General features: G+C 44.8%; 1 protein-coding gene across 6 annotated transcripts in view; it reads left to right on the forward strand.

Moving 5' to 3' along the window:
* Positions 1–16832, forward strand: part of KPNA1 (karyopherin subunit alpha 1) — a 155912-nt gene extending 139080 nt beyond the window's left edge. For 3 of the 6 annotated variants that reach the window (XM_026660199.2, XM_026660197.2, XM_026660200.2), the window contains 3 exons: positions 1700–1827; positions 2463–2641; positions 14812–16832. In XM_026660199.2, coding sequence (XP_026515984.1) covers positions 1700–1827; positions 2463–2641; positions 14812–14999 — 495 coding nt within the window. In that variant the 3' untranslated portion in view covers positions 15000–16832. The other 3 variants (XR_003370207.2, XM_026660201.2, XM_026660203.2) reach the window with 3 other exon arrangements.
* The last annotated feature ends 353 nt before the right edge of the window (positions 16833–17185 follow it).

Consider the following 17185-nt stretch of genomic DNA (forward strand, 5'->3'; position numbering starts at 1 on the left):
TTATATCCAAATTCGTGTTATATCAGGTCGTGTTATATCGAGGTAGCGGTGTATTTGTAGTAATTACCTTTATAGTTTGCAATTAAAGACTCCTATCAAATATTCTGTGCTAGGTACAAATTACAGTTATTTATATGTATGTTTTTTTAATATAATATATATGTTAGAAGCAAAACTGAAGTTGTAAAGTTGCATTCCCAGTGTCTGTGTAAATGGATTTGGAGGTCACAAATACAGATTTCTTTTTTCTAGAGAGTTTTCATCTTTGATACTTTCAAAGCCTTAGGTATATGCCTGCTACTCAAGATATGTCTGGGTATGTCTACACTTCAAACTTGTTGTAATTCTCAGCTCAAGGAGACATACTCGCACTAGCTCTGATTGGTCTAGTGCACTAAAAATAAAGTGTAGCCATGGAGATGCCCTGAGTACAATCCTGTGGTCTCCAACAGGATCGAAGTGTAGACATACCCTCAATGACAGAAAACAAAGGATTCCTAAGAATTTCTTTCATTAGTTTATGCCCTTTTACATCACAGAAGCAACCAAATAAAAACATGGGCATATGAGCTGGCATAGTTTAAGCATAATTTCAATGAACATAATTGAAAGTATCATAAAATTCAGTAAAGGCAAGTTTATAATGTTACTAACTGTTTTTGCATCAATACTGATGCAAAACATTTTCAAGAATGTTGCTATTCACTTCACGAAAAGAGCAATGGTATCATGGGCAGAGAGATCTTACAGTGAGATCTGCAGGACCACTGTATGGTCTTCCATCCCCATTCTCTCCTTTACAGATGCAGGGATTGGTAGAAGGGTGTTATGGAATGTGGTGCCCTAGTAACCCTTAAGTTTTTTCTATTTCTGCATGGTTAAATTTAATCCTTCCTCCATCCCAGTGGATGATTTTACTGCTTTCTGCTATCCACTATGAAGGCTGTCTGATGTGGCGAGGATGGAGAATGAAAAATATCAGTCTTTCTTTGTGAATTTTCTTTCTAGAATCTTTTGTCAGGCTCCCTTGTATGACTGCATTATGTCCAGAGTTTTTCTGATTATTGCTCATGTGTTAAGTAATTTTGAAAGGAAAGTGTGTGTTCCTAGAGAAAATATTTAAATTTCTTGTCAAGACCATACTGCAAATGGTTTCATTTGAATAGGACTTTATAACATGTATGTGGTTAGTATTTCCCTTCGTTGAAAGCTATCATTCTAGAGAGTTCTTCCTGAGGGACACTCCTAAGCCCATGCTCAGAGCCAAAGATCTGGTCTGCCTCCAGCTGTTGTAGAGATGGGGAACATCCCCACTGGGAAAACTCTGACAGAAAAGTCAGAGCTAAGGCTGAGTTTTTCCATCCCTCAGCACTGGATTTGGATGTGCTTGTTTAAAAAAAAAAAAAAAAAAAAAAAAAAAAAGTTGAGTAGAATTCCAGGTTTAGTTCGTAGGGTTAGGTGGAAATAGTCTCTGAATATGTGTATGGAATGAAGCGAGGGCTCCTGCCTCAATGATTGGTCATGCTGTGTTGGATTCCTAGAAAATTCCATGCAAAAAATGAGGTGCCCTAGTAACCCTTAAGTTCTTTTTCTATTTCTGCGTGGTTAAATTTAATCCTTCCTCTGTCCCAGTGGATGATTTTGTTGTATTTCTATTTGTAGTTGACACACTTAACTTGTGTGTCATTTCCTTTTGCAGACCGTCATAGATGCCCACATTTTCCCAGCCCTCATAAATATTTTGCAAACAGCTGAATTTCGGACAAGGAAAGAAGCTGCTTGGGCAATAACAAATGCAACATCTGGAGGCTCTGCTGAACAGATCAAGTAAGTAGCAATGAAAATTGCTCTGAATGTTTAAATGGATTTAATGTTTATGTGAAAGGTACCATACTAAGAACCCTGGATCTGGAAAGCCTCTTTCTTGAGAACAGACAGTTGAAGTGCTCAATTTCCCTATGCTGTCTCTTTCCAATATATCTCACTCCTCTGGAGTGGTCAGAGACCACTTCTAGAAGTGAATTCAGTTATGAAATTGTCCATTCAATCCTTGGCCTTGGCTGAGAGTGCCCACAAGAGAACCAATTGTGAAGCTGGTGCTTGTAACAGAAATATCTCTCCTTTCACCTTCACCTTCCAGCTCATTTCACAGAGGCCATCACAATCCGAATGTAACAACTTCCAATAAACCTGCACCAGACTCATAACAGGAGAAGAATGGTTCAAAGGCCCATTTCCAACCCCCGAGCCAGCCTGCTCAAATGCAGTCTCGATTTCTACGTTTTTAAAGCTGAGTTGGTGGAGACCCACATAGATGATACTTTACCCAAGTGAGTTAGTGTCTTACCTAGTTATTTTGGTTCTCAGTCCTCTACGCTAAACACTGGACAGTACGGCCTCATAAATTACACAGGTTACCTTAATCCAAATGATTGACCATGTTTGTGTATGGTGTTTTTCAGATACTTAGTAGAACTGGGATGTATCAAACCGCTCTGTGACCTCCTTACAGTAATGGACTCAAAGATTGTGCAGGTGGCACTGAATGGGCTGGAGAACATCCTGAGGCTCGGAGAGCAGGAAGCCAAGCGTAGTGGCACTGGCATTAATCCCTACTGTGCTCTTATTGAAGAAGCATATGGTAAGAGCATAATCTCTGTAGAGGATAGGTGTTATGGCAGTAATCAGGAGCCCTTTGGGTATTCAGCAGCCCAGGAGCTGTGCTTTTGAGTACTTCATTATCATCACTCGTCATAACCCCCATGAAAAAGAACTTTTCCTAGACAAGTGTCCATCCATCAGTGTGCTCCATCTCCTGGTTTAGCTCTGCCCACATACAGTTTGGAGGAAGTTGTGACATAGCCATGGTACAATCTATAATAATGAGTAGTTTCACTCCTGCCCTCTTACCTTGGGTACCCTTTACACTGCTTTGCTGCTGTAGCTTCCAGTCTGGACTGATCACAAACAGCATTCAGCATGTAAGTCACTCCCAGCTATGTCTGTGTGTGAGCTGCAGCCAGCCAGCCCCACCTTGGCTCTTACCAGTCTTGGGTATAGTACAGGGTGACCCCAACTCACTCCCAATCTTAGATTTCCCCCCCAGAAATACATGTCCTGTACTGCTCAGCCCACTCCTAGACAATACAAGTATGTTAAATCTGTTGCTTCTTTAAGATGATAATATGCCAGTTTATTATGCCAAATAGTTCATCAGACACTTCAATTTAAACATACTGGATTAGATAAAACAGTAAAATAATTACAAAGAGAGAGATTTGAAGTGAATACAAGTAATGAGGCATAAGTCGGAAATGGTTACAAGAAAAATAAAGATAAAACAAAACTAGTGCCTAACTTAACAAACTGTTAAATTCAAAGCAAAGTTTTTCTCACCACATGCTCTCTCAGCAGTCTTACAGGCCAAACTTCATAGATCAGGACCCCTTCTTCTGTTTAATGGCTGCTTCCTTTTGTCCCTTCTCATGTGGTGAATTGATGGATAGAAAGAGAGAAGGGGGTCCCTTGGGGCATTTATTCCTCATGCTTATAGTGTCAGTCCCCCTCTTGGAAAACATTTTCAGCTGAGATTCAGAAGACTGTGTGTCTATGTGTAAGGGTATTCCCTGCAAGTTTTCCCATCTGTTTGAACTCCCTTCCTGCTTGATGACTCTGTTTACTGGTTAAATGCAAATTAAGCAGAACACACATTTTCTTGTTCGAGACAGACCTGTTTGCCAAACTTAATTTGGAATATGTGTTAATAACATTGTACGGGGAAATCTTATAACTTCATATACACTGCTGCCACACATTTTATCAGGACAATATTGACCAGCAAATTATGAGTTTTCAGATGGTACCTTACAAGACCCATCTTATACAAAGATTATTACAGTAGTGTAGGGTGTGGACACGGATACATTCTGTCACAGTGGTATATGCACATTTACTTTTTACTCTTTGAGCCAATTATGGGTACGTCTATACAGCATACTAAGTTAGGTCTCAGACTTGGATTCGAAGCCAAGCCCCCCTTCCGTCCATGCAGAAATTAGTTTGGCTTGAGACAATAACCCCTTTTGACTCAGTCCAGTGGACACTGCTGGGGAGGTGGGGGGGGGGGGTCAGAGCCCGAATCCCACTGTGATGTGGTTCAGAGCCCAAGCATTTTGCATTGTGGACGCTGCTCAAGTCTGGGTTGCCAGACTTGTCTCCGGAGAGTCCGCCAACACTATCCCTGAATCACCTGGGGCTTTACTTCCCAACCTTCAATTCCAAACTCGCTTCCCAGGAACCGGAAGCAACTTCCTGGTTTAAAAACAGCTGCTCAATGTTTAACCCTTCATTTCCATGTGGACTGCTCACCCGGAAACAACAAATACAGTCAGAACTCATGTATATTTGCTGTGGCCAGCAGCAAGATGAAGTCCTGCATCAAGTGCAAGGCTAGCTGGCCAGAGGAATGCAGACGGATTCTAGTTAACCTCTGACGTGAGGCAAGCAAGACATTTGACTTCGGTAAGAGCATGAGAAATAACCACGTATATAAAACAATATACGAGGAACTGGCAGCATTGAAGGTTGACTGGACGGCAGATCAATGCAGAAGGTGGATCAAGAGGCTGAGACAGACTACCAGAAAGTCAAGAATGCTAATGACAATTCTGGGAATTCCCCTGTCTTCCTCTCTCTTTTACAAGGAATTTGGCCATGTACCGGGAACTGCACTGAGCCCCAGTGGTGCATGACATTGCTGAGTGACAATGGCGACCTTATAACCCCCATGTTACAGGCACCACCTGAGGAGAGCAAGCTGCCAGATAAAGAGCAAGAAGTCACACTGGAGCTGAGACCCGTAACCGAAGAAGCCATGGTGCTGGAGCAGCTACAGCACATTGTGTGTCCATACTCACAGGACCTTTTTGGGGACAGCCCTGTGGAGCAGTACCCTGCAGACCTGGCATCAGAACAAGCGCCGGAGCCTGGTAAGTTTTTCTGCTGCCATATTTGTTTTTATTAGTATACGATAGGGAAGGATTTCCAGCTTATGAGCCTATTAAATTATTAATACAACCCAGGATTTCTGTTCATTTCATTCAGGATGGGACCCATGCCATTCCACTTAGGGCCCGCCACCCACCTTCTCCCCACTGCCACATTGGATTCAAAATGGACACAGCAAAAGGAGGAAAAATTACACAACCAGTTATGAAATTTTTACTAGCTACTCGCTGATTGGTGTATGTATAGGGGTTGGTGCTCCACAATTCACAGCCTCACATACCCCTCCCATGCAATACAGCGCATTTTTTCAATCGTCTGTGAACAAACTATTCCCAAATGCCTGTGAATTGATTCCCAAAAAAATGGGCTGTTATGAGTCCAAACAAAACTGTGGTGTGTGTTTGGTCCATTGCGGGCTTTAACGCATGAGTCTAAACTACAGCAGAGCATGTCCGTCTTAGGATTCCCAATGAATGGCAGTAAGTCGGGTGTTTGCATGGATACAAGGTGCTGACAAGGAAGCTGTACTGCATCTTCATGCAAATTCAGTGTCTTGTTGATTTTTATCACAAATTTTCACCATTTCTGGCTGGTGATCAAAGTAGACTTCTCACGGAAGAGGAACTCCAGACAGTCTGTTACGTTCCAGGACAGGGCATACTTATTAGGTCCCGCTCTATAAGTCATGAGGACCCCTCTCCATTCTGCAATGTGGTATTCAGTCACTAGATGCTGAAATAGTTCCTTAGCACAGATGGCTATCAGTGACCTCCAGAGCTTGCCCTGCCTGACAGGATTGAACAATCATTGCTTGTAACTAGATCACTCATAAGTTGTCTCCCCTCCTCCCCCGCCCCAAACTTCCCCTCATAGACTCCACCCTCCCTCCCAAAAAGGGGGATATAGAAGTAATTAGATTTTGTATGTGTGTCTTAACATGATGTCTTCTGGTTTTCATTGCTGTTCCAAAGGATTTCTGAAGTGGACAGTGTTTTGTGTAAATAGAGTAGAATACAGCCCATTGATTTAAAAGTATGCATCTTTTGACCATGAATGAAAGTAGTAGTTCCTTTAATAAACTGTGAAATGTATTTTTTTTACCATGCTCAGAAAATAATGTTCTTTCTCCTTTCAATGCCACAGGGATAACACATGGCACCAGGAGCCTGGGTCTGCAGACCATCTATAGCAGGGGAAGAGAAAGAGCCCAAGATGAGCGGGCTGAATCAGCTGATCCAGGTCCAGGAGACCCAGCTCGACTATCAAAAAGATAAAGATGCTTCCAGGGTGGAAAGACAGCGAGAGAGAGAGGCTGCACAGCGCAAGGAGAGAATGGCAGACAGAATCATGGAGCATGATGGCCGATTGAGGAAGGAAGATAGAGTGCAGCAGAAGTAGCTGTTCAAGTACTTACTGCAGCTGATGGCTACCATACTGCAGGCTCCAGTACCAACCAGTGTCTTCTGCTCCAGACCCACAGCCCATAGTCCCCTTACCACTATCGATCCCTGCAGAGCACCCATCCTTTAGAGTTAGATGATTCAGGAGGTGACTGGAGCATGTCACAGGCAAACACTGGCACATGGAACAGACAGATGCACCCTGTGCACTCATTCTCTCCTGTTCAGGTGCATCTTGCACATCCAAAATGTTCCAGAAAGGCCAACATGGATCTTTTGAGTGGTTTTTTTGGGGTCAAAGTTAGGTTATACTATTGTGCTACACACCATAATGGCAGCTGGTCTGCATTACTGATTGTTGCAACATTTAAATACCTGTGTGAAATAAAATGTTGGATTTGCACATAAAATGACCAGAACAAATTTTATTATATGCAATGATAACAGGGGCACAAACTTTAATGTATGTCATCTCATACCCAATGGCAAAGTTTCATAATAAAAATTTAAAAATTGTCATTACGATAATTCATAAACTGTGCATGGCAGTCCATTGCCAGTTTGATAAAATGCATAACGTACCTTCATAAACTTCATAAACCTCCTTACAGAATTCATGATACACAGTACCTACATATTTACAAAAATATCACACACCCAACTTCATCTAGCATTTCATTCCCCCTCATGAATTATGTGGGTGCACAAAGCCTCCCTGATTTCCATTGTGCATCTGGATCCAGCACCAGTCATGACAGGTGCACTGTCTGGCTGTATATACCAGTTCAGATATTCTGAAATGTCCTGAGTCCACTCCTGGCAAAAAGGTTCCCCCTTCTCCTCACAAATATTATAGCATAAGAATGGCAATACTGGGTCAGGCCAATGGTCTGTCTAGCCCAGTATCCTGTCTTCCAACAGTGTAGGGCACAGCAAGCCACAATAACGCAGACTGTATTTATGACATTGGCGCGCAAATTATTTTGAAGGCAGTACCAATGGGATTTCAATCTGCCAAATGCACATTCTATCACCATCCTACAGTAATTGAGTGTGCAATGAAACCTTTTTTTTTGCCAGATCCTCTGAAATTTGGGCATGGTTTTATAAGCCATGGCAACAAAGGGTAAGCAAGGTTCCCTAGAATAACAATGGGGACAGTAATTTTATTTATAACAATGTTATTTGGTGGGAATAATACCCTAGTTTCTCCATTAAGGTAAAGTCCCGATCTCTGGAACACACTGGCATCATGCATCCTGCTAGTGCATCCCATGTTAGTGTCCATGAATCTGCCCCTGTGGTCAACCTGCATAATGGTGGAGTAGTATCCTTTGTGGAATAGTGCTCCTTGCAGTGGGCAAACTATAGGCACATGAATCCCATCAGTGGCCCCATCAGTTTGAAAACCCCATTCTCTCAAAAACAGCAATCATTTCAGGAATGTTTCTTATGCTCACTTTGGGTAAATCACACTCCTGATGGACTCTCAACAATCCCCACGGATGATTTGCCAACTCCAAACTGGTTAGCCATGGAACTGGAGCAGACTGGGGTAGTCAGCTTCCAGATGGCTATAGTGACCTGCTTCTGGTCTAGCATGGCTGTCCGTATGTGGGTGTCCTTGTGCTGGAGGGCAGGGACAAGCTGATCACAAACCTCCAGAAATGTCCACTTCTTCATGCAAAAGTTCTGGACCGACTACTGGTCATCCCTGGTCTGCATGACAATGTGACCCCACCAGTCTGTGCTGGTGGCTCTGCTCCAGAAGTGCCAGACTACGGAGAGGGAGTCTGCAGCTAAGGCAACATCAGACATGAGCAGCATCAGCTGGTTTGGAGCTAGCATGTCAGTATCCTCCTACGAGAGGTGCCTCCCACAGTTCAAAAACTGCCACTGAAATGTCCAACAGCATCTTGCAGATGCGCTTGTGTCCCGAAATAGGACTGAGAGCATGAGATAGAGAAGTTCTTCCACCTGGGTGGAATCCATGATGGCTCCTGGCTGCAGGAAGAGTGCAGACACAAAACGGCTTGTCTGGATGCGTTCGTGGGCTAAAACCACCCAAAACACTTCCAGCCAACTCCTACAGGATGGGCAGACAAGTTCTTCCACAACCCATTATAGAGAAAACCACAGAACATCTTAGGCTGATGAGGGCACAGGAACCTGGGGATACGATAGTATATGCTTACAGAAGCTGAAGTTCTGAGTCAGGTCATGTGCAGTATGGATGCTCCAGCACAGTTATGAGGCCCGAATGCGAACGCTGAAGCACGGGCTTGGAAACACGAGCCCACAAGCCTGCGTCTCACAGATCTGGGCTTCATGTCTTGTGTAGACATACCCTATGAGTTTTGTTGGTGGCACTCAACAGCAATATTTTTCCTTCAGAACAGACACAGTTCAGGATCTCTGCTCCGCTTATTTAATCCTACAGTTACAGGGCCTCTTTCGTTTGTTCTAACCTCCTCCTTCTCCCACTTCTGGTCTGTGGAATCCAGGCAGAAAACAACTCCCTGCCTTGTTTCTAGCATAGCTTATGATCTGCTGCTCTTATTGGGGGTTCCTGGCCGGTGCTGATACTACAGCACCAGGATCAAGTGGTAACAGCTCCGTAGATTCAGTGTGGCTTAGTCTCTGCCTCTGCCACCCTTCAGCTGTCTTCCTTATTGGGTGATCCTGGTACCTTCTAGCTCAGGTCCAGACATCTCTTGTCTGCAACTGATTCCTCACCCCCTGGGCAACGGTGAGAGAGATTCTGGGGTGTGACTGTCTCCTACAGTTGTGGGAGGGCAAGGATGGGGAGGGCTTGTAAATTACCTGGCCTTTAATACCAGCTCTCTGCTTCTGAGTCCTTCCATACACCCTCCTTTTCCACAAAAACAATGAGGAGTCCAGTCCATACACCCTCCTTTTCCACGTGCCTTCGTTCAGGCAGTGCCAGATATTCTAGTTTTCTTCCTATTCCCTCAGGTTCAGAGGGACAGTGGGGTAAAAAAAAGGGAAGGAGGAGGATCCGGGGAACTACAGGAACTTCCAGTCCCTGGAAAAATCATGGAGCAGGTCCTCAAGGAATCAATTTTGAAGCACTTAGAGGAGAGGAAAGTGATCAGGAACAGTCAGCATGGATTCCCTAAGGGCAAGTCATGCCTGACTAACCTAATTGCCTTCTATGTTAAGATAACTGGCTCTGTGGATGAGGGGAAAGCAGTGGACGATTTATTCCTTGACTTTAGCAAAGCTTTTGATACAGTCTCCCACAGTATTCTTGCCAGCAAGTTAAAGAAGTATAGGCTGGCTTAATAGACCATAAGGTGGATAGAAAGCTGGCCAGATCATTGGGTTCAACGGGTAGTGATCAATGGCTCCATGTCTAGTTGGCAGCCGGTATCAAGCGGCGTGCCACAAGGGTCGGTCTTGGGGCCAGTTTTATTCAATATCTTCATTAATGATCTGGAGGATGGCGTGGATTGCACCCTCAGCAAGTTTGCAGATGACGCTAAACTGGGAGGAGTGGTATGTATGCTGGAGGGTAGGGATAGGATACAGAGGGACCTAGACAAAGGATGGGGCTAAAAGAAATCTGATGAGGTTCAACACGGACAAGTGCAGAGTCCTGCACTTAGGACGGAAGAATCCCATTCACTGTTACAGACTAGGGACCAAATGGTTAGGCAACAGTTCTGCAGAAAAGGACCTAGGGGTTACAGTGGACGAGAAGCTGGATATGAGTCGACAGTGTGCCCTTGTTGCCAAGAAGGCTAACGGCATTTTGGGCTGTATGAGTTGGGGCATTGCCAGCAGATCGAGGGACGTGATCATTCCCCTCTATTCGGCATTGGTGAGGCCTCATTTGAAGTACTGTGTCCAGTTTTGGGTGCCACACTACAAGAAGGATGTGAAAAAATTGGAAAGAGTCCAGCGGAGAGCAACAAAAATGATTAGGGGGCTGGAGCACATGACTTATGAGGAGAAGCTGAGGGAACTGGGATTATTTAGTCTGCAGAAGAGAAGAATGAGGGGGGGATTGGATAGCTGCTTTCAACTACCTGAAAGGGGGTTCCAAAGAGGATGGATCTAGACTGTTCTTAGGGGTAGCAGATGACAGAACAAGGAGTCATGGTCTCAAGTTGCAGTGGGGGAGGTTTAGGTTGGATATTAGGAAAAACTTTTTCACTAGGAGGGTGGTGAAGCACTGGAATGGGTTACCTAGGGAGGTGGGTCTAAGATTCTAAGGAATCTCCTTCCTTAGAGGTTTTTAAGGTCAGGCTTGACAAAGCCCTGGCTGGGATGATTTAGTTTGGGATTCGTCCTGCTTTGAGCAGGGGGTTGGACTAGATGACCTCCTGAGGTCCCTTCCAACCCTGATATTCTATGATCAATTGCATGAGGTCAAGGTCCCTCTTCCATCCAGCCGTCTGCTCTGACTTGGTGCATTCTACAGTGTCTGCCTTGAATCTCCTTCCCCTTTAGATTCCTCTGTAATCCCTAACAGGATGTCTAAAACATCCTCAAAAACATGGAAATGCCAACACTCCAAAGGGGCAAAGGTGTTGTCCTTAGGGGATGGAGAACTCACCCCACTCCTCTGAGTCTGATACTAGTGAGGAGTAGGCTTTGATCCTAATGATCTGAGGGCGCTGATGGACAGGGTGCAGAGCACCCTAGATAGCTTGGAGAAATCATGAAGCACTATTGTGCTTCCTGGAAAAGGGTCCTCTTTCTGTCTGGAACACAGTCACTTCCAGTATGTGATATTTTTCTTTTAGCCTATTCTCTTTTCTGAGGATCTTGGAAAATAATATGGGCACACTCACAATAGCTGTCAGTGGGGGGCGGGGGGGAAAGGATCCATATTTTCCAGTATTTAGCCAATATTTAGTATTCCTGGAAGCCTTCCTGGTGACATAAATGGGCAGTTTTGGTGCCTCAAATTTGGTGTTGGGAGAAAAGTTCCCTGACCTTTTACTCTACTGGGCAATCCATTTCCTTACCAGCCAGGGCTTAGTACTACTTCCATCTGACAAGTTTGGAGTTGCCTCCATTGGGTTTCTGGATTGTCAGAATTGGGTTTAGAGAATTTGGACCATTCTAATTGAACCAGATTGATCACAAATGGTTCAGTATATCCACATTAATTGTGTTAATCCAATGTTAAGAGCATCTGCAGGTTTGTTTTGTCTCCACATTAGTACTGTTCTAATTGGTTTCCAGTGCAGTGCCTGTCTTTTAGTTCCTGGCAAGTCTCTGAGAATCTGAGTGTCATCTGTGTATTGCTGGCATTTTAGTTCATGCTGTTTCCCTGCCTCTTAGCATTAAATGCTGAATCCCACAGGTGAGCGATTTGAAGTTGAAGGAGTTGATGCCCATCAGGTCAGTCCGGATGAAGCCAAAGAGAAACAGTTGAACCCATCACATGCAGTTCTACTAATCCCTGCCATATTTCTGAGACTGAACAGCAGGATTCCATAGCCAACTATATTAATTGCTATGAAGAGGTCCAGCCATATGAATTTGCATATCTGGCCCTTATCCTTGATCCTCTTCAATCTGCCATCACCAGTATCTTTTTCTGCCTGAGGCCTAACTGGTAATGGTCCAGGATATTAATAGCATGTAGATGAAGTTGGAGTTCAATCTTTGCTGAGCTTCTCAGCTTTCTTATTAGTAGTGCTTAGGTACTATAGTGATGAACTCTATAAAATGCTAAGATAAATGAAACTGGGATATTAAATACTGAGTGATAGCTGGAGAGCTCAGTTATGTTGAGCAATAATTTCTTAAACAATAGCTGGATTGTGGCCTACTTAGGGAAAGGCTGTACTCAGAGAGGGAGGGTATCATCTTATAGAATTGTAGAAATACAGGGCTGAAAGGGAACTTGACAAATCAAGTCTAGCCCCCTGCATTGAGACAGGACCAAGTAAACCTAGGCCATCCCTGACAGATTATTATCTAACCTGTAGTTTAAAACCTCCAGTGATGGGGATTCCACAGCCTCCCTTGGAAGCCTGTTCCAGAGCTTAACTACCCTTCTAGTTAGAAAGTTTTTCCTAATATCTAACCTAAATCTCCCTTGCTGCAGATTAATCCCATTGATGCTTCTCCTACCTTCAGTGGACATAGAAAATAGCTGATTCCCATCCTCATTTTAACAGCCCTCAACATATTTGAAGACTGTTATTAGGTCCCCACTCAGACTTCTTTTATCAACTAAACATGCCCAGGTTTTTTAACCCTTCCCCATAGGCCAAGTTTTCTAAACCCTTTATCATTCTGTTGCTCTCCAGTTAGTCCACATTTCTCTTAAAGTGTGGTGCCCAGAATTGGACACAGGTGGAGTCTCCTGTCCTAGTCAACATATGAGAGTCAGTTTGTTTCAGTGTGTCTTTTGTATGAATGTAAACCAATGAGGGCTCCGCAGATATATCCACACATCAGACAGATGTGGCCACACAGGTTTGCCACAGTCTGCCTTCTTTGCTCACTCTTCTCTTTGCCTTTTTCTGTTCTGCTATTCTCGATGGCTCTGCCACCATCCTGATCTGGCAGCAGCTTCTCATCTGTTTGGATTAACTTGGGGAACTTTTAGATGAACTTTGAGAGTGTCCTTATATTATTTTTACATTGGCCTTCCAGTATACGTGCTCCCTTTTTCAACTGTCCATAAAATATGTCTTTGGGGGAATCACATATCATCCATACACAAGGTGACCAGCCCAGCGAAGCTGTACCTGTATGATTAGGGATTCAACACTAATTATGCAGTACTGGTCCAGGACTTTGATGCTTGGTATCCTGTTCTGCCCGCTTGATGTTACAGATAAGATGCAGACAGTGCTTCTGAAAATGGTGTCGTGGCTTCCAGACTACCAGGCCTGATTTTGTCATGACTGTGTGCAATGCACATTTTTAATACTGCCCTGGGGAACTGTCCCTCTGCTTCGCTGCTTTCCCTACTTGCCCAGTTCCTGGGGAAGAGCAGCTAATTAGACCTACTGCAGAAAACAGCCAGAGTTTTCCTCTGGAACCAATACCATTCTCACAGGAGAGGAGGAGGAGGAAGCAGAAAGCGCCCAGCAGCTCTGCTCCCTTCTCCCCCCCTCTCCTGTGAATGATGGGACAGCTCCTCTATTCCTCTCCTGGTCTGGGAAGTGGGAGAGGGGGACCACCACTGCAGTCCTCCCATGGCTGGGAGAGGGAAGTGAAGTACCCAGGAGGAGCAGAGGTGGGGCTGTTTGGGGCAGAACTGATGAGTGGGGGAATGGAGGGAGCAGAATTGATGTGGGGACAGCATTGATTTGGGAGTTGGTTAACAGAATTAATTGCGGAGCTGGAGGACAGGCAGGTGAGAAGGTGATAGACCCACACACACACTTTTTTTCAGGTCACTTTAAACACTGTTTGCAGTAGTTCAGCTGCATTAAACATGCAGAGTAATGGGTCCAGCACACAGAAGCACTGTGTGAACACTACTACAGCAAGCATACTCCCGACACAGTCTAATCATGAAAATGTTTCCAGGCTTTGCTATTCAGATCCTCAGAGCTTTACCTCATGATCTGGTTGTGCAATGGGAGACAAAGAACCTATGTAATGGAACCTGGTCTTTTTGGTTGTGGTGGGAGAGAGAAGAGCTTCTGCAATGGAGCTCTTTCTGGAGGTGCAGAAGCTTGTTCTCTCTAGCGCAGAGGTGGGCAAACTACAGCCTGCAGGACCATCCTGCCTGGCCCCTGAGCTCCTGGCCTGGGTGGCTAGCCCTGGCCCCTCCCCCGCTGTCTCCCTCCCCCGCAGCCTCAGCTTGCTTGCTCCGCTGCCGGCACGGCTGTGAGCTCCTGGGGCAGCGCAGCTGCAGAGCCCGGCCTGACCCACTGCTCTGTGCTGCGTGGTGGCGGCAATGCAGCTGTAGCACCACCAGCCAGTGGTGCTCCAGGCAGCGTGCTAAGGGGGCATGGAGCGGGAGCGTTAGATAGAAGGCAGGGGAGTCCGGGGTGGTGGTTAGGGGGCGGGGGTGTGGATAGGGGTCACGGGGGAACAGGGGGTTGAATGGGGGCAGGGGTCCCGGGGGGGCAGTCAGGAAGGAGGAGGGGTTGGATGGGGCTGCAGGGGGCAGTCAGGGGACAGGGAGAAGGGGTGGTTGGATGGGGCAGGGGTCCCATGGAGGCGGTCAGGAATGAGAGGAGGGGCTGGATGGGGCAGCGGGGGTCAGGGAGGGCAGATAGGAGGTGGGGGCCGGGCCATGACCCTCTCCCCTAACCTGCCCTCCATACAATTTATGAAACCCGATGCAGCCCTCAGGCCAAAAAGTTTGCCCACCCCTGCTGTAGCGGGTGGGTTGGGGAGAGCATGTCTGTCTGTCCTGGACTGACCTGTGCTTTTTGTTTGCTTCTTTCCCATATAGGCCTGGATAAGATTGAATTCTTGCAGAGCCATGAGAACCAGGATATCTATCAGAAGGCCTTTGATCTGATTGAGCACTACTTTGGGTCAGAGGACGAGGACAGCAGTATTGCCCCACAAGTGGATCTCAGCCAGCAGCAGTACATCTTCCAGCAGTGTGAGGCTCCCATGGAGGGCTTCCAGCTCTGAGGTGCCCCATGCTCTCTGTTCCTCCACCCAGACAGTCCTCATGTAAAGCCTTGAGTCACCCTTGGAGTGATTCCGTAACACCTTACTGTCCCCATCTACCTGAGTTCCCTTCCCATATTCTTCCTTGGGTGCCTCCTTGGATGCCTTTCTGAGCTGCATTCAATCCTGACATAAAATGTGTCAGATTAATTACTTTGCTTTATGTGCCAGCCTGGGCATTGGCATATGGAACACTTCACAGATATTGGAGTAAACTCTGTCCCCTGCAACTACAGCCTCCAGTGGACATGCTTTCTAGTTACTAGGCACATTGAACACAACTGAACCTGTCCCGTTACAAAACTGAGCTCCCAATCTGGACTCCACAGGCCACTTCGGAGATCTGGACTCGTTCTCATTCTCTCCTTTCAACCCAAAAAGGACTTGTGAGTAGGTCAGTCTTATCACCTCCCTAAAAGCAACTTTTGTAACTGGCTTCTAAAATGGAGAAACTACCACACTGCCCCATCCCTAACACAATGTGGCCTCTTTGTTAAAGTTGAACCCTTCCTAACTTCATGCTTCTGATTCTGGTCCTCACTAGCTTAGTCACAGATGATATATCTCTACCCACTCATCCACCCTTTACATTTTTCTATGCAGCTTAACTTGAACTGGTTTCTGTTCTGTAAATTACCTTTTAATGTAAAATCTTAGCGTGCTAAACTGTCAGCGCAAGGAGGACTCTGTAGTGATAGCTCTCCTGACTACTTTCAGTCTCATGAAGTAGAGCTTCCTGTTTAATGCCCCTACCAGCCCACCCCATAAAATAGAAACCTCCTGATCAAGGTCTGTTTAACAAATATACTGTGATACTACATCCCATTTTTTCATTTTCCCCTCACTACTCTCATGGCCCCAGATGAATTAGCATGGAATAAATGGTTCCTGTAGGCCGCACTTGTAAGGCATTGCTGAGTGCGTGACCGCTGTAATTTACAGCTATAGTCAGCCCCTCTGCTAGCAGCATGTTTTTGACTCTGCAGCCTGCTTGGATCACACGCATCTAATGCAAAGGTGGCAATTCAATTTCTGAATGTAATGGATTCATTGGGCTACATTCTCTCCAGCCATTTGGGACCTTTGGAATACACCTTTTCCCCAGAGTAAACGTTTCAAAAGTTGCCCCTACAGCAGTGTCATGCATCTGTGGTAAATCTTATTGGCAGAACTGTCTACAAGATCCTTCTTATGGCTTCATTCAATGACAAGCCCCTGCAAGAGCTTCAACTGCTCACAGGATACAGGTTTAAAAAAAGCATTTATCAAACTGCTGAAAGGCCTAAGCATTAACTCTGTGTGACCCCTTCTTTAAACATAGTCTTCATTAGAACCTGTGCTTTAGGATGGAAACTGATCTGTGGGGGCATTGAAGAAAGCCACCTGTTGCCTCCCTTTCTAATCCAATCAGCCTCCACCTTCCCTGTTACTTTCTCTAGTGCTGCTTTGTGCTCAAGGAACATTTAGTTTACTGCACTTGACCTGTAAATTGACTTAAATTCTTTATAATTTTAAAGGTTAAATTAGGTGATTAATTTAAAAACAAAACAAAACCCCTTTACATCATATGATAAATAACTGTTTCTCTTTCTTGAAGGGTAACTTGAACTGAACTCTTTCTAGAAGCGCTGATTAGTAGCAAAATCTTGTTTTGTCATTTGGATTTTTTGTGCTACATTTTAAATGTAAATTACCAATAACATATCATTTCTATAGAATGTTTAAAATCATGTACTTTTTTGGGATGGTATGAAAATGCTACATATTTTGTAAACAAATCTAGGCAAAGTGTGTGTGTGTGTGTGTGTGTGTATATATATTGTGTATATATAGATGTATTATTCTGTATGTATATACACATACACACACACACACACACACACACACACTCTGTGTGTGTTTTCTCCCCCAGGCTAGTGAAAACAATATGGTGCATTGTTGTATATCCTTGCCCTTCCCCCCACCACCCTAAGGAAATAATGACAGTTGCCTCTAAATAAGTGAATTAAAAAAAGTCCATTTAAACTGAGTGGCTTGCCTTTCTATGTAAGGAACCTGGCTAGTGTTTCTGTTACTTATGCCAGTGGGTATGTGAATTCAGAGCAGAAAGAGATCCATTTTTAATGGGCGGCAACATAGTCTAGTGC

The sequence above is a fragment of the Terrapene carolina genome, unplaced genomic scaffold (genome assembly GCF_002925995.2).
Source record: "Terrapene carolina triunguis isolate 2854851 unplaced genomic scaffold, T_m_triunguis-2.0 Scaffold740, whole genome shotgun sequence".
Lineage (NCBI taxonomy): Eukaryota > Metazoa > Chordata > Testudines > Emydidae > Terrapene > Terrapene triunguis.